Raw genomic sequence first — 19104 nt, 5'->3', positions numbered from 1 at the left:
GGGATCCTCCGCACTCCTCACCGCCTCGTCTGGATGTCGGCCGCAGTCTCCGTCGCCTCCGTAGGCCTGAGGGAGATACAGGAAATCCTGCAGATGCGCATGGGGTCCGTCACAGCTGTAGTCGGGGGCAGAACCTGCGACGCATCGCCAGCGCGTGGGGTGGGGGAGGGGTTCCTATTCGGGCGCCAAATTATGTGGTAAATAATTTACCGTATACTCTTTTTGCCATATAACTTACATAAGAATAGCTCAATCAAATGAGAGGCAGAGTCCGGGGTGTCTGAGTCTTAAGGGCTTTAATCATAAATGACTAAATGACTCGAGTCAATGGAGATCTCGTCCATCAATACAAGGGTTCGGGGATGCAATGATGGCAGGAAAAGATGTCAACGATTTATTCACAGTACATGACATATATAGTAAAATGACATAATAGCATTGAATACAGTAGGCGTGACAAGTGAAATGTATATGATAAGAACACATGTGCGTAGCAAAAAGGCGTGAACATGGGTGTGCACAGAGGCGTGAACTAAAAACGTCATAGAAAAGTGTCATAAGGGGGTGGATGCTTAGGGAATTCTTGCAGAGTCAGCTAAAACCTAAGGCCTGGATGCGCGCGCAGCTAATATGACGTATGATTGACGTGCAACGGGAGGAAGCTAAGAGTCTGACCTTTAACATTAGTAGAAGAGACGGTAGTCTGGCAAGTCAGATCGACCTGTCCCTAAACATATCTGATATCTAGTGTTTGGAGGATGTTTAATCTAGAGGAAAAGGTCTCTTGGGCAGAGGCTACTCTATATTGAATGTTAGTGCGTGCATAGGTGTCTACATGCGGATGCTCAGAGCCAGGGGCCTACCATGGTAACGGGAACTGTAAATTACTTGCATGAAGACAGGGAGACTTGCAAACTCTTTGCTCTGCAGCCGGGGATATGTTTTCGTATCGCACTAGACAGGAATGTGTTTTCGAGGAGCTGAGCTGGCTACGCTGATAACTTGAAGGCAAAATACTGTTTTTGGCAGGCAGACCAGGCCGAGCCAAGCACCGCTCGGTTGGCAGGAAGTAAGGCAGAGGTCTGGGACGCGTCTCCATGCTGCAGCTTTCAGAGGCAGAGGCAGAAGTAACTTGAAGACAGAAATCAGGGCCTAGCTCGGCAGAGTCAGGAAAACGTGAAGGTGCACCACATAAAGACGGTGGCACGGTATACTTAAGAACTGAATCATCGATCCATTCATGGTGGATCTGATAGAGGACATGTTAACGTTGGACGCAAATGTATTTGCGTCTTCAGATTCGGTTGTGGAGGGAAATTACATGTACTTGAAGTGTGTACATGGAGCCGTTGGGGTCTACGTTAGGGGACACAATTGACCATAAAAATTCCAATTACCTCAGCACGGCTAAATGTTTGTGGCATAGAGGCAAATGGCATAGAGTGGAGTGTCATGGAGTATAATACAGATGCATAGAGTATAATGAGGTGGTGTAAAGTGGAAGGATGTAGAGTAGAGAGCATAGAGTGTCATGGAGTAGAGTGTCATAGAGTTGATGGGCAGAGTTGGCATTGGAGAGAGTGGAGTAACGAACAGAGTGCCATAGAGTGCAGTGGCATAGACTGTAGTCTTGCAGAGTGGCATGGCATAGTAAAGAGTGTCACAGAGGGTCGTAGAATTGCATATGCATGTTGTGGTTACACAGTGCCATTACAGACAACACATTTTCAATTGAAATGACCATTACATTTGCACTCCCAGTTTTACTGCTAAAGCTATTCAGTACACAAATTATAATGTGTGAAAATGGCATCACGAAGCATATTGATATGTTTTTATTGTATTCAAATATTTCTTTCCTGCACACTTCAGAATTACAAATGTGCTTAATTTGTCTTTCTTAATTAGGATGTATTCTGAAATATTTGCACAGTTCATTTAGAGACATTTAAATTCTGTTGTGTGCTAAATAAAAAAACTTCCTACAGTCTTTACTCTCACTTGGGTAGCCAGGAGGATAGTTGCATAAATCCTCTCACTACGAAGTCAGAGAAAGAAGGGTAAACATTAACCTCCTTCAGAAGACAGCCTGCCATTTGACTTCTGTCTTTGAATACACAGCAAATGTGACAAGATGAGAACCAGATGTAAAAAGGCCCATTTACTGAAAGGGAGCACCTGTGGAAGGATACAGTAAATAGACTATGCTCCATGTGAGGGACAAACACAATCTGGACAGCCTAAAGCGTTTAAAGTCAGCAAATAGAAAGCCAATGTGAGTTACAGACCACAAAGCTAACTGAAAGCAATGAGCGGAATGCATTCCCAGAGAATATTTCAGAATGTCGCCAATAAGTGTTCAGCAAACCAAACAGCTAAGATGTCTTGTAGACTTAGACATTGCCATGAATTTTCTGCAAATTCATCCTTTTTAGCTCTAAGAATTGAATAGCCATAGGCTGGCTTAGCCAGAGGTCGCTAAGTATTAATATTTGTATAAGAACATGGTGGAGTGGACTACAGATGAGGAAACACAAAGGTAAGGAAGGATGATAACCTCACTGGGGACCTGGCGGAATGGCCAATGCCGCTTCAGCTATTTACTGATCTCCCTCATACTAAGCCAACATGAGCAAATAGGAGATGCACCTGACCTCATAATAAAACAATACATCTTGTAGAAAAAGTAAGCTATCTTCTTTGATATACTATACTACAGCTGCTATTGTGTGGAAGACCACTAGGTGTTAATAGAGCTGTATATGTATCCAGCCACGTGCAGTTAATAACCATATTGCACAATTATTTAGCACTGGGGAGTACCATGAACACACAGGTAGTAACAAGCTGTATTAGTCAATAGAACATAGGTAATAGAGGCTTCTTGCAGACAGGCACAGATGTCTAAGATGGGCTTGAAGCAACATGGAGGGGGGATTTAAAATTTGTCAAGAAGTTCAGATCCTGTTTTGTTGGGAATTCGTTTACCTCGAATGTTTGACATCTGCATTGATATTGTCGAAATATTGATGACCTAAATGAATGTGCACGGTTTCAAGCAGTAAAAACATTTAAAGTATCCTGCTGGCTCCAAAATGTATCTTTATTTCCATGTTATGTATTCACAAGTTGACAGACATGGCACAGTGCATGGTCAGGGGACAAAACTACATAGATCAAAAGCACAGTGCTGTGAAGAAACTGTGTGTAAGAAGCAGTGCAAGAGTGCATGCTTAAAAAAAAGGGTGTGATCTTATTATTATTTAGAGTGCTCGGTCGCCCTGCTTGTTACACAGAATGGGAACAAGTTTCACAAGAAAAGCTTTGCGAGTTGCCGACCTATAAAATTGTTAAAAACAGATAAATTATGAAAAGAAACAGTTGCTTGTGAGAATAAGTGGATCAGCTTGAAATTAGGTACCCTCGGTTTGTGCCCTGCATCCTGCTTAACACTAAAATTTCAGCACCCCGAGCCACCTACCACAGCTTGTCACTTCAATATCAGGGTCACTATTAGTAGGACATAAATTATCTTAGACTTCCTTAAAAGAAGGCAAGGTGGACTTACTCCGACCTTGTGACAGCTTGAAGAGTGTGGTCCCGTGAAAATACTGCGGGCAATTAATGTCAAATGTCAAGTGAAAAACAGACCAATCTATGAGATCGTATTCTTCTGCAGATTTGGGAGACATTCTATGAAATGGGGAAGTGGGGTGATAAAATAGTACCAAGTAGACTCCAGGCCCTACAAAGGATTCCAGAGGAGGGGAAGCGTAAAAGATACCAAAAAGAAAAAAGTCAGAAGTGAGGAAAATAACTAAATCTATTCCAGGAATGGCAATTCTCCTATTAATTTGCAAAGAGAATATTGATTTCATTAAAGACTACGGAGGCTACCATTAAGCAAAAACCTTTTATTGCTGCCCTAACATGCAGCCCTTTAAAGAACACTAATACATTGCAATGCATTTAGAATGTTTAAAACTTGTAAACATCGCGTACACAAAGTTATCCTCCCTTTTTAGACTGCAGAAATAGGGTAACAACTTCTTCCTCTCCTTGAAAGCTTTATAATGAATTGTCTGAAAATAAAAAAACTCCAAATTAAACCAAGAAGTTATGATGCATGCAAACACCATCCAAAACAATACATCCTGAAGTATTTCGATAAGCAAAACAGGAGTCTTATAACTATATATCACAATAATTGTACATTGATAATTTATTCATAATTTCATCTAAATTCTCTTCCCTATTTTATAGTCTAACCATACCTCCTCCATATTCTTCCCTCTCCTCAAAGGGTGAGGAGGGTGAGCTAATGTTAGCCTTTGTTCTCTTTAATGAAATCAAGATTCTCTTTCCATGTTAATAGGAAAATCACCATTTCATCAAAAGACCGGAGGCTACCATTATGCACGTTTAAAGCCATCCAGCGCCACACAACTTACATGTGCCACAGGTATTAAGTTGAACTTTTTGAAAGTATTTACATTCAACCAATCTGCTGCTTTTAAAATCTCACGTAATGAACCACCTGCCCAAAAACCTTACTAGCCATAGCGCCCTAGAAGAATAGGCACCAAACATAGAAATATCCACACCTGCTTCATTCATAACCATACGCATCTATCTGGCTAATTGAGCTGTAGATTCTGCTTTATAAGGTCTAACTTTAGACAACAGCAGTTGATCTACACCATGCGCTCTAAACTCCGGGATCTTGGTCTCATACACTGTCATACAACTTACCACACAACTTCTCACATTCATGAAAAAAGGGATAGAAAACTGAATCCGACATCGTCTTAGTTCTTTTCCAAACATCAAAGTGAACCCACTCCTCTGAAGAATAAAATCTATTTGAGATTTCCAATGCTTTAATGTCCAAATCCCTTATGAATGAAATCAAACAGAGCAAGGTAGCTAGCTTCAGGGATATTTGTCTGAGAAAAATAGCTCTTACTTGGTCATGAAGTAAATAACTCAAAGGTTAAGCTGATGTCCCAGAAAGACTGATAACTAGCCTTGGGGGGTCTCCATAGCCTCATACCCTTCATCACTTATAAGAGAATCACTCCCAATCGCAAAATTATTGATGAAAGCATGACCCGTAGAAATAGCCAATCTATAACAGTTAATTGTCCTATATGTGAGACCGGAGTTGTCCAAAACTGCTAGGTGGTTGGCTACCTCAGGTACAGGAGCCTCCACAGGATCGAAACCCCTTTCCAAGCACCAACTACACCATTTCTTCCAAACCCCTCTGTATCTTTTTCTTGTTCCCAGGGGCCAAGTCTCCTCCAGTAGACCCTTAGCTTCTCCTGAAAATCTGCTTGTATCCCTGAAATCTTCCAAACAAGAAGGTTAATTTTCCCCTCTAAAACCAAAGGATGCTCATCTCTGTTTTAATTCATCAGAAGACCCAAGGATACTGGAAGCAACGGAGGTATGGCAACTTCAAGTTCCATTACCTTTGGGACTTAAACTTGTGACCTCCAAAAGGGAGTCACTAAAATAGTTTTGCAAGCCTCCAACCTTTACTCAAAACACTGTGAATCATGGAGAACGGGGGGAAGGCATAAGTTATCCTCCTTCCTAAGACCTGCAGTAAGGCGTCCAGTATCGCTGCCTCCGGATCCAGCCTCCAACTGAATTACATGGGTACCTGGTAGGTCCTTCTTCTTGCAAACAAGTCTACTTGATCCATGCCCCATAATCCCTGAATCAGACTTAAAACCTCTGGAATCAACTTCTAAATGCTGTAGTCCCCAAGATAGCTGGAATTCTAATCTGCCCATACATTTTGTAGGCCTGGTATCATTTTTGCTCTTAACACAATCTTGTGATCCAACAAAAATGCCTATTTGTCTCTCCAAATCTGCCAGAGTCTTTGATCTTGAACCGGCCAATCAGTTTATATAAGATATTGCTATGAAATTGTCTAGTCAAATCAGTGTGGCAGAGTTTTCCAACAACTCCCTGAAGCTTATCAAAGCATTCAGCCCGGCTAACATTTCTAAACCGTTTATATGAAGTTACTGTTCTTCCTTGGACCATTTTCCAATTGTTTCTAAACCCTTCAAGTGAGCTATCCAGCCCAGGTTGATGGCATCCACTTCTAAGACTAGGTTGGGGACATTCCAGAAGATGGCCTCGAGATTCTTCAACTACCACTCTAGATCCGCTCAAGCGTCCATTGATAGGGGAAGTTAATCCCCATACCACACACTTTTTCTCAGTCCTCAAGCCTTCAGGCTCTGGAGGCCCCCATAATGTAAGTGACCCGGGGAAATGGCCTGAATGGATTATGACAAAAGCCCAAAACTCTTGCAAGGTCCTTTAGGATGATAACTCTCCTTTCACAACCCTGCTCTCCCCCTCTCCCCTCCTTTATTTTTGTTACCTTCTCCTAACGGACAATCCATTGGGACAATAGAGTATCTACCTGGAAACCCAAAAATTGGGGACCATGACAGACTTCTCTGCGTTCACTGTGAAACTCAATCTTCAACTCACTCTCCAAAAAATCGGACATCCGTGGCAAATGTTCTAGCCTGTCCTGGGACATTAGCAAAATGTCAGAGTATATAATTAACCGAAAACCCTCCATCTGAGGAAGGCTACCACTGGATGAAAATCCTTAGTGAAACACCACGGAGCAGAGGACAGCCTGAAAGGGAGACCGAGAAACTGGTAGAGAACAATGCTCCAGCTGAATTGCAGTTATTACTGGCTGACCCCATTCATGGGTATTGTGAAGTAAGCGTCCTACAGATCTAACTACACTAACCAATCGTTTGACTGCACAATGTCTATTCAAAGATGGATTCCCTCCATCTTGAAGTCTCTGTACATCAGAAATGTGTTCAGCTGCCTTACATGTATGATAGGTAAGATTGATATATTTATTTCTCTAAAGACCTCACAAAACTTTCTTTAAAGAGGAGCCCTTTCAGATCCCCCATGTCATCTCTAGTGGACAGGTCCGCTAGCTTGTGATTTATCCTCATAAGGACTGTCTTCTTCTTTTCTGTGACCAGGCTCGCATTAGCATTTCCCAGCATACAAATGGCCCCTCAACAGGTCTATATGAACTCTGCTGTTCTTTCTCCTGGCCTTCTTGGCCTTATCAAGAATTCAGGTGAGAAGACCCAGAATGTCGAGGACTTTGTCCTGACACTGTTTTAGGCACTTCTCAATTCCCTTTCTAGGATCCTTACCGAATTTAAACTAAAATGTTCTGGGTCCAGGTTAGGAGTATTGCAGATCTTGTCAGTAGAAGGTCTAGAGCATTCAGCCCGGAGCAGATTAGAGGTATCCTTGTTCAAAGACTTCCTGACCAATGCTTTTGATACTTAGCAACTTGATCCATATGCCACCAAGTCCCACTGTGCGGATGCTTTATCATGATGGGGTTAAACATCTCTCCCCCGAAGGGGTTCTTTACCGCAGTTGAGGTAAAAGCCTGTTCCAGGTCATCACCCAGACTATCACAGCTGTCTTGTGGGTCAAACATATTTGTCCCATTTCATGTCATAGTCCGTATTATCCACAATGAAGTTTAAACTGTCCCACAACTTTCATTCCATGAAGGTCACTTCTTCCATGCATCCCGGTAAGGGCAACCTTTTTCTGTGCCCGACCAAGGTGGCCCCTTCCTTTTGTGCTGCTAGAAACACCACTTTCTATTGTAGCGCATAGGCTACCTGCACCATAGGCATTGCTTAGAGCCTTCTCACTATGCTTCCTCTTGAGGGAAGCCTTTCCCCCCACACAGGGTTCAGAGGTAGAATAGGAAGTCCCCATCCGAGAAGGAAAAATAATTCTCCTCTGTAGGGGCATTCTAGTTTCTCTTGGCCAGTGCAGTGTCCATCACCTCTTACAGAGGACCTACGTTTCTCTTTAAAAAAGTTTTAATGGGTTCTCCCTTGAAATCGGCCACTGGATGGGACTGGGGTATAAATCTCTCCATTCCTGGGATTACCAAGGAAAAAACAGGATATCAAAAATCAGTCAGAAAATGCACCAACTGCACCACAGGGCTGAAATCTGCAAGAAAATGGAGTACCTAAGGGAAGGTAATTAAAGAGCAGCAAAAACTCTGTACCGGTATCAGCCGGTAAAAAAATCTCTGTAGTTCTCAATTTGTAAATAAATGCACTGTAGACAAGTAGAGGGAGCGCAAGTACAGCGAGAGCTCACCAAAAGCCACAAGTTACTAATTTCAGGTTAAGTAACCTAAACAGCTGGAGCTCACCTCACAAACTGCTATTAGGAAATAAACTGAATCCTAGCAGGATCCAGGCAACACTTAGATCATTGTGTCACCGGGAAGTGAGACAAAGGGAGGACTGCGGCCTCCGACAGCATTGTCATGGTTGGTAGGCAATGCACTAAGTGAATACAAATGAAGGAGGCCCCCTTATCTGTCAGTTCTGGGACAGGGGAGAATAAGTGAACAAACAAAGAAGTCCCACAATTGACCCTGGTTGGGTGGTATGATTTTGTAGGTGCCCAAAATTGTTTTTACAAATACCAATCACACATTGTTGTACGCAAAACTTATTCGTAACTCTATTAGGTTGTGAAGCAGCCAACACCTAAATGCAAACAATTCAGGAATTATTTAATGCTCTTACTTTCCTTGAGTTTTATCAAGTTTTAAAAAGGACAGGACGTTAGGTTTTAGAAAAATATAACCATGTATATTTATTTCAAAGTCGCAAGTCAATCGCAAAACACAGGTAGTTAAAAACAATTTATACAGTAGCTAGTTTAAAAACATGTTAAAAGATCAGTGGTGTACGCATCAAACAAATATTTCATACATAGGAAATTTAAACACAACAGTTTTTTACAAAGAAATTTCACAAGAACAGGGGTCGACGCGGCGTTTCGGTTTTTGGAGAAATGATTAAAAACCTTCTTCAGGACCAAGTTCTAAAAAGAAACGTACAATTACTTTTTTGCGTGTGACAAGTATTAAGTACATATACAGAGCATTTTTTCAACGACCTCATCAACCTAAAACATATCCTGACAGTTAGGGAAACAGAGCACCTTATTTCTATTCGTGGTTGGCCATGACCTGTTTACAGAATTAGGTAAAGATATTGGTATTTGTAAAAAACATGTTAACTCCAAGAAGGGGCATATCACTAGTGGATACCAGTGTATGGTATATATTATCTATCCGATATTGCTGGCACTGATTGCCTTAATGTCAAAAGGAATTTAGTAATTCTAACATCTCTTGGTGTTCTTAACTTACCAACATTGGTTACTGATTTTTAAGCAAATGGTGGGTGGCTCTTGCCTCTTGCCTGATGTGATTGGATATTTAATAAAGCTGGTTACCTTAGTTGAACAAAACTCTCATCCCGATAAATCCGGGGAGACTGTCTGCCCAATTGCACTTTTGGGTTTCAACAGGGCTGCATTTTGCCAGGTCTGCACATAATTGTAGTACCTGTGAGTAAATCGTGTTGAAAAAGCCTATATTAGTTTCCAACTAGACATGCTATCTAAAATTAAGGGCAAATGGTGAATTACAGCTACCTTGTAGTTTCCTTGAATAAGTTCATACGTTAGTAGTAGGAGCCACCGATATAGGTATTTCGTAGGGCTGAAAGATAGATTAATAAGAGGATGCGATAATCACTATTTTTTGGGGTCTATCTCAATATTCCAAAAAGGGGGGGGGCTGTGTTGTATTTAACTTACCCAGATTTTGAATTACTGGATCCCCAATTCAACACAACCTTTTAATTTGGTGCTGTGTTGATAATTGCTGCCTTATGTTAATGCGCTGCTCCTTGCGCTGCAGGTGAACAAAAAAGGGGGGTAGTTTGTGAATTGGTGATGGAAACCTACTCTAATTCTGCAGTTGATTCTTTAGTGATCTATAATTAGCGTGTTTATCTATTATCACTATTTATATTATAGCTGCAACAATGTAAACGCTATCTCAAGTCTGTTGTGAATGGGTTAAGTTTCATAAAGCCCTAATCATATATGATGCATGTACTACGACCTGAGGTAATTGAATCTGGTTTAGTAGAACCTTGAGCATATATAGTGCATTTACTGAATCTTATTAGCTGGTGCAAGGGGAGTATCAAAGCGAGCTTCTTTTGGTTATTCGAGCCGCGTTGCCCAGTATGTTTCTTAAGTTGTAGTATGTGCAACCTAATAGAAATGCACAAACAACTCTACATGTACACAAACCGCTCTACATGTTGTTTTTCTATATTGCGAGAATGATGGTAAGTGGGCTTTCCCTTGCATTGACAGTTCTAATTACTCGCGTAGGTTTAAATAACGATTTGGTATTATAGCAAAAAAGGTCGCGAGGGGTTCTTACTGCGTCCGAGAAAAAACATAATTTTGGGCACCTACAAAATCATACCACCCAACCAGGGTTAATGCACTAAGTGACACACCATTACCAGGCCGCTCCTCCCAAAAGAAAGGGACATTTTGTGTAAGCACTCCTGAGATCGAAAGTCTGAGTGTGCGATGGCAGAGCGAAGGCTACCATTACCATGACTAGCCTCCAGATAGAGGGATTAGTGCAGCAGTGCTAACTGCAGGCTTGACAGTAGATTTAAAGAATGTGCATATGCGCTAACGGAGCTGTTGCAGCCACGAAGCAGACTGAGGATAATAAAAAGGCCAAATGATGCCTCCTTAGCATGAAAAAGTCGGAGACTGAACCAGTGGGCAATTAGGTAAGGCAAAGAAATCTGAGAGTAAGATAAAACTAGTAAATAGGAATACAGAAAAAACTTTTAACTCCAAATAAATTCAATACTCAGCACTACCATAAATCGGGCAGAAGAACCAGCATATACAAGCTATAAGAAAAAAGGTCAATAAAAGCACAGAAAACATAACTAAGTATTTATCTTGTCAAGTAGTAGTGAATAATAGAGGAGGATGGCAGCGTGCACTGGAGATTTCCATGTTTTGAAAATTCTAAATGCTTTGGGATGTGCTACTACTCTTTGAAGGGCTGCATGTTGGGGCAGCAATAAAAGATTATTGTATAATGGTAGCCTCTGGTCTTGTAATGAAATTTTATTAATGTCTACACGGGAAATTGACAGAAGTAAATTAAGTCACAATATGATAAATACATTGCTTTTGGTTACCCTGGTTGCCCATGATTTAATCCTCCTATGGAACCAGACGTCAAACTACCGAATAAGGCAATTAATGGCAAAAACAGGCAGTGACCTGCTGGGTATGTTATGACTTTTTATGAAACTTTGCTGGATGATGTTGCATCGAAATCAACATGGCTCTTTAATGACAATGCAATAAGGATGGGGAAAAGCTTCTAGGTTGAGCTTCTCATCGTCCTGCCACCAAATTGGAATCATAAATTCTGATGGTACCATCTTCACAAAAATCTTGCCACATCAAGTCTTTCTTTGATTGGAGCTGTTCATTCTAGATTAATCACTGCTCATCAAACACACATCAGGGACACCGGTCACCTAAGTACAACTGAACTCCCTAGCTGTGGTCCTATTGGATTTAAAGTGTCATATACAATCAGTTTGATATTTGTGGATGCAGTCTTGGATTGGGTGGGTTTGGACCTAGACCCTGATACTTTGAGGAAACTTCATCAATCCAAGAGCCAAAATCCTACTTAATAGGGTAATACATAAGAGGTCATTGTGGCAATTCAAAGTTATGAATCAGGGATTCCCACTCTCCCATTTGTTGTTTTCCCTGGTTATACACCCGTTCACTGTCATAATAAGACAAAGGCACAACAACAGGGATCCCCTTTAGAAATGAAAAGTGTAACATTTGTGTATTTGCAATGACATTCTGTCTTCAGTAGTAGAAGCAGAGATCACTCATGGTCTATGGCTGAATTGGCTTGATATTTGTCTATAGGGCCGAAGATGGTCTTTGGACTATGCGTCCAGACCCCTTTTTAAAGGGCAGAGAAATCTTTCTGATCCTTTGTAACAATCTCACTGAGAAACATTTTTAAGGCTAATTAGCCAAAATGACATGATAAAATAATACATGATGAAATAATAAGGGACTTGGGAATACAGAACCACAGAACATAATGTGGCTAAGTCACATCAATAGAATCAAAATGAACATACCCTCACATTTATATTTGTTCCAGGCAATCCATGTATTGATCACTGAAAAAGGAAGTTGACTATTTAGAATTCAAACCTGTGTGATCTGTCCTGATATGAGGAATACTCCGAATTGCATGTAATACCACTATGGCACGGAAGAGTGAGGAGGGATCAGTATGCCTTATATTGGCTAATGTTACCAACTGACACACCTACGATTACTAAGGTAATGGCCAGCCATAGCAGACCTAAATGCAATCGATCTTTTATCCTCTAAGTAATGTCACCAAGGCTGCCCTAGAGAGTTGGGAAGTTGTGTATCACACCATGTTTATCTTCTTCTTGCCTCAAATTACTTCAATCTGCAATTTACACTGGGCCTGTTATCACTCTTTATTCACAATTGAAGCAAAACTAATTGTAGTGTTACATTATGTTAATATTCATAAAGCAATTGTACACCTAGGTTTTTTGGTGCTAAACTAAAATAAATGAGCAACTCCGAAACTAAAAGGTTCACAAATAAAACCAAACCGGTAGACAAATTGATGCACCAAGCAAAATTGACAAGTGTGAAATTTGCATCTAAATTTAGTTAAAACTATGATGGATCCGAGAGAGACTGGACAAGAATTTCATTGAGTGACAATAGTGACAGAAAACCTAGATCCCCTATCCAGGGAAATGTAGGCACCACTTAGCAAAGTAAAAAAGCACTTTAGAGAGCTGATAAAGTTTCAAATCTTTCTGAATAAATGATGGAGAGTTGTCTTTGATCGCATTAAGCCTCACATGTAGGGCATTCAATGTGATTCACTGTTTGAAAAGAATCCAATGCCAGGAGTAACAAATCGGTAGGTGTCTCTGAATCTGGAGGCTCTTGTAAACGAGCTAGCTACTTTAAAGAATAACTTGAATTCTATATAATAGACGATCAGACCGACTGAAATAAAGAGCATTGGCACAGTTCAGATGCAAGCCAACGGTGTCCAACATTACCGACCTTTCAGCTTCCTCATTTAAAACTGTCAACATTTGTCAAACAGACTTAACTTGGAGAGAGAAAAATTAGATTAGGGCAGAATTTTGGGTAGAGAAATATAATTTAGAGTCTAACACTACACCAAAGGTATTGGTAGGTTCTGGGATAACACCTATCTCAAATCGCCAGGCTGAATCGAACCACAGGTCTATTTTTCATCGACCAAAAGTACCTCATATTTTCAGAGTTGATCTTTAAACACTTACTCCACATGCACTCCTAGATATTTAGTGTTTATGGCTGACATTGTACAACAGACTAAATATCTCCACACAGCTGTACCATCAACAAAGTATTGTTGGCATATATGTAAAAGTTGACCCCACTAGACTATATGACCTGGGCCAAAGCAGATATATTTAGATTAGAGGGTTGGGGAGCGTGCTGAGCATTGAAGGACTACAGACACTAAACTGAACTCTGATGTTAATAAAGGCAGAATCATTACAGATTGGCAACATTTCATCAGGAAGGATTTAAACCATGCCATTGGTAAGTTAGTGATACTTGCGCCATCCAGACAACTCTGCAAGGTGTCATGGTTACCACAGTCAAACTTCTACAAGAGATCTAAAAGGATCAGTATGCTGACATTGATGTCATTTTCTGCCATCCAAAGGTTGTGCGGGGTGACCGCAGCACCAACAGTACTTTGAGCTGGGCAAAGACCAGCATGTTTAAAGCAGGGAACATCCGCATATTGCATGTAGCTACACAGATGGCTGTTCACATAGCCCTCAAAAAGTTGACTGCACCAGTGAGAAGGGAAATGGGTCCGAACGTTTCCAGATAGTGGGGTCTGCATCCTATTTTATTATGTTCGGAAGGACTACAGAGCTTCTAAAATGCATCCTGAACAATCCCATTTTCAATAATTTGCTGAAGTGAGTCCAATGGTATAGCCTTAAGCTGATTTCAGATGTAAACCAGACATGGTCCAGATTGAGCTCCTTACTTGACATAAATTTAGACAAAATAGAGAGAGAATCTTCTCTAGTGGGCAGGTTGAAAGGCTATAGTGTGCGTCTAAAGTTCTCAACATGTGCTGCTGTCTATCAAAGCTATGTTTCAAGATAGCTTGTTTGATGCATTAAGCCAAACATTACAACACTCCGGTTTACCTGGTGAAAAAGCTTGCACTATCTGGCTCATGTCTGAGCTTATGAAGTACATACACCTCACTTTTGAAACCTCCCAAATTCAAAAAGAAATGAACTTACGATCGTCCCTTCTCCAGTCGTGCTCCAAGAATTTGGAACCCTCTTCCTCCCGAGATCAGATCCAATCCTTCCACTACATCCTTCAAGAAGCATGTCAAATGGCTAATCTTGAGTGAACATGAACAGCATCAACCTGTACTTCTGCTCCAGCCCCACCTGTCTACAGATTTGATTCATATTTTACACCGTTGTTTCGATTTTTATTTTTATTTTTATTTTTTTATGTGTGTATATTATTTTGTTATCTCGCTCTATGGCCCTTCTGAAACTGAACTGTTCCCTCCTGTCGGGCTGACTCCCCATCCCCTGACCGTTTCCCCCTTTGTTTGACAGTGTGTTGACTTGACTACATCAATTGTACCACTGCGTTGGTTTTATTCGTGCTTTCGCCACTTTGTACAGTGCTCTGATACCCGTAAGGGTCATGTTCGCGCTTTATAAAACTTTTCAAATAAATAATTACGAATGAAATTCCCTGACTCTGTATCCAAATTTACAGACTTTATCCAGTCTATAAAATACTCATTGAGAGAGTGCCAAAGACCCTGACATGAGACCACTGCAGCAGAAGTGTCAACAGTATTGGATAATTCCTTAATTGCGAAAAAAATGCCCTTTTCTACATTTTAGTAGCAAAAGTAATCCCATCAGAGAAAAAACAATTTTACGTAACCTGTTCACTTTGTTCACTTTTTGTTTCAATGTCTCCTTGGCAGTAGAATTTTATGCAATGTAAAAGGGAATTTTATATATAAAACAATGTCAATGGGTCCTGTTACCCCTAAGAGAAGCAGGTGGTATAAAGCCAAACTAGAAGTCAGTTCAGTCATGTGCTGGGTCACGGGACATTAATTGAGCTCTTGGGTAGCTGGACAAAATAAGAATAGAACGCATTGTAGTGCAACGTAGGCACAAATGATTCCAACATGGAAAAACTCGGAAGAAAATCCTATCACAGCGGCATCTCATGCAGGAAAAACTTACGCATGCTTTCTGATGTGGTTTGGAGATGAGGGGCCAACAGCAGATCATTTATCACTACTGGATGCTTGTTCCTCAAACTCCAAGAATTTTGGAAACAAATACTATTTGCAATCAACAAAGTTATGAAATATCCTCTATTTCAGCGCCCGTAACATTTTGAGAATAAAGGGAAAAAAGTTGGTTTGTAGTTACGAAACATGTCTGCTATGAGTTTTTGTTGTTCTGCAGGTATGTTACTTTGCATAAATTACCTTGTGATGGAAAACAAAATAAACATGAATCTCCTTTCCCACAAAGCCCAGCACAATCTCCGTTTAATACCAGAGGAAAGATCAAAATTGTGGAGCACAATTTGTCTGCTGAAATTGTTACATTAGAAAATGGAAATGAGAAAAATAGATATTTGAATAAAGAGCAAAACACTGGATAGAAGGCACTCAATATGTAAATTCCTCTCAGTAAAACGGTTCTAATGTTACCATGAAAAGCCAGGGCGGCTGCTTTTTACACTAATAATTTCTGGGAAGTGGCACTCACCCAGGGTAGGCACTCACCCAGGGTAAATTGTTAAGCCGAGGCACCTTTTGGTTTATGCTTACCAGCAGGGTGCCATTGAGGAAGTCATGTAAAGTGGAATTGACCAATATCTAAACAGTGTTAAAGTATAGGTGAATTACACCGATAACCAGCGTAAACAAAGTAAATAAACCTGGCTTTTGTATAGTACCTGCAAACATACAACAACGTACATGTACCCAGGCCTACATACAAGAATTCACAGCAAGCACCCACAGACCAGCAACATACAAACCGAATACAAAAACAGTCAGGCTGCACGCAAGCAAGCACACGTTGATATACAGTTGGGTCTCAGAGGAACAGAAGGACAAATGGTTGGACAGATCCATGCAGACTTAATGTCCTCTTAATCTTAAATTGCTCTGCACAGGAAACCAAATTAGGAGCGCCCAAAAGAGTGAATTGAAAATGCTCATAAAATCCTTGTTCTTTACTGGAAGACATCACATACACTGCATGAATGAGTATTTAAGTCTACATGTCGATCCTGTGGTCACAGAAGAAGGAAAAATAGTCGCAAAGGACATCGAAATTAGTGTAGACAGTTTGAGGCTTTTTGGGCTGTATTTTGTAATAATTACAAAAAGAAACGTAAGTGAAAAGCATACAATTTATTATTTTCAAAGTTCATCCAGTGAGTTAGTATCAAGTCAATAATGTATCTAATTTGGGAAACTTAAACCAACATGGGTTTCGATGCAGGATAGCTTGAAATGTCACTTCTTGAGGGCTTAAATGAAAGTGGGAAAAGTTTACAAAAATCACAAAGTAAGATAGTGGACCATTGACATGCAAGGAATGTAGCACAACAACACAGGACATGTGACAAGAAATTCGTTTTTCGAGATTCAAGTTAAAACAGAAGGTGTAATTGTTATTAGAGGTTAAATGACAGGCTTATGAAACTGAGTGGGTAAACCCTTTAAAAGGTGTAATGAAGAATTATAAATTCTAGGCCAAGTTCAAAGTTAAAGTGCGTGTATTTGTACTGACACTTCAAAATTATAAAAATTCATGAATGTGGCGACTTGTAAGCCAAAGAAGTGCCAGGCTAAGTACACTTTTATGAACACAATGAGTGAGCCTGTTACCCACATATTTCCATAACGAGGGTTAAGTAGAACCCGTATAATCTATGGCATAGCTACATACGTAAATACTTTTAAAATTGATGCTAATATCTCATTTTGTTTTGAACAAAAGTCACGCTAATTGTCTTGCAACTATTTTCTCCTTTTATCTTGTGGTTTGGGACTGATACCAAGACAGGCATGGCTAAGGAAGATATTGAGTCTTTATTCCCAAGTGCAGAGAAAGGTGTGTGGGTGTCATGTCAGAATGCGTGTTGAGCTGTTCAAGAAAATAATAGTTTTCAATTTCGAAAAGGAAACAGAAGTGTTTGCCTTTCTTAAAGCATTTCCTACAATCACTTCACATTTGCTGGAAGTATGGTGGATGTCGGAAACTTGAAGGAGTAGTTCTCTATTGGAACTGAAAACTTATCATAGTCACCTGGCTCTAGAGAGCAATCTTGCTTAATAAAGGTCGAATGCAGATTTCAATAATCCATGGGTACAAATAGCTTGCTGGAAAACCCCTGGGAGAGAAGGGAAACATTCAGAGCATGCTTCAGGTTTCTTGGAATTGAATCAAGTTAAAGGCTCATGGGATTCAGTAAAAGGCTGAAAGAAAAAACTAAAATTAAAAACAAAGGCAAGAAACAGAATACGTTTAGGATATAATAAGTAATTCGAGATAAAAATACAACAGACAGTTTGCTTTAATGCAGAACACATCTCTATTAAAATAATGCACGGGTTTTTTCCTGGCCTTCCAAACCACATACCCTCTTTGGATAGTAAATAGCAGGGAATTCAGTTTGGCCAAATACAACACACAGACTATCATTTAAATAGTAGATTCTATTAGGCAACTGCATAGCCGCACTTACACTAAAGAGTTTCGACTTAATTAAAATAACATAGATTGAGTCTGGCTGCGGTTCAGAAATAGCATAATGTGAGTATGAACTTTGTGTGAGGTCGCTCAGGTAATTACAGCGGTTTCTAACCAATTAGTTATTGTCCATTGAAGCGAGTCTGTAGCGTGCAGAATATATGGCTGTCACTGTAAGAGGAAGCCTAGTGATTCACCTTCTCTTTTCACAGGACTGTGCTTAAGAACAATGACTTGAAATCCAGGCAGGAGCTGACTGCTCACCTCACTAATCAGTGGCCTTCCCCGGGAGCCTTTGATGTGAATGCTGTTGCCCTGGATACACTGCTGTACCAAAAGCACATGCAGCAGTGGGAGGAGTAAGTAGATAATCATGTTTGTTACCCGTTCCCTTCTTTAATAAGTGAACTGGCCCCTGTACATAAGATTTAGTTTGGGATATAGATCTATTGATCAATGCTTATATATTTAATGTAAGAGCATCATACCTAGTATGCTTTCACTCACTCTTCGCCTCGCCCTTGACGGATAGTATGTTGGGAGTGCGAATACCGCTCTAAATTGAAACCCATCCCACGAAATGAAAGCACACAAACCTCATCTTGAATCTGCTTCCAGACTTCTGTGTTGTATTTGTCTCAGTGAACCACTGCATTCCACTTCATCACTTGCAGACTATGACCCTCCTAGCTTTCCTGCGTTTGAGGTTTCTGTGGGATTGCCCAAACCGAGCCTATGCTATAGGTCATTCCTCTTCCTCAGACGTATATCTTGTAAAATCCAACAAAGCTTGCCCTTTTCACTCTTGTTTCTGGATTATTATTTTTAAAAACATTTCATTGACTTTTAAAAAACATGCACAAATAAGCAACTTATAAAACATTGCCCTGATACCCGGTCTTCACCCACCTTGCCACCTCCCCCCAGCTCTCGCGGCTAGCACAGAAGTCTAGGATCTGTTGTCTTGTCACTAGAACATCAGGCTGAGTTGAGTGCGTTCCTGGAACACAATTCTGATACAATATTACCTCCATCATGTTCAGCCTGTGAGTTGCCATGGCTCCCAATCCCTATTCTCCTACAGATCAGCCACCCCAAACTTTCTCAAACTTCTTTGGACAGCCCGACCCTTGTACACTAATTTCTCCCTAACACAGCATACTTACATCTTCTGTTTCCAGTCCCATAATCATGGGCCCACTGC

The 19104-nt window shown here is 40.5% G+C and overlaps 1 protein-coding gene across 1 annotated transcript in view; it reads left to right on the top strand.

The window, feature by feature from the left end:
* RUNDC3B (RUN domain containing 3B) overlaps window positions 1–19104 on the top strand; it is a 345682-nt gene that overhangs the window by 152944 nt on the left and 173634 nt on the right. Inside the window, exon 3 of the mRNA XM_086939839.1 lies at window positions 18113–18259. Coding sequence (XP_086795965.1) covers window positions 18113–18259 — 147 coding nt within the window. The remainder of the gene's footprint in view (window positions 1–18112; window positions 18260–19104) is intronic.

Source organism: Lissotriton vulgaris, chromosome 10, assembly GCF_964263255.1.
Source record: "Lissotriton vulgaris chromosome 10, aLisVul1.2, whole genome shotgun sequence".
Classification (NCBI taxonomy): domain Eukaryota; kingdom Metazoa; phylum Chordata; class Amphibia; order Caudata; family Salamandridae; genus Lissotriton; species Lissotriton vulgaris.
This window is presented reverse-complemented; position numbering and strand designations above follow the sequence as displayed.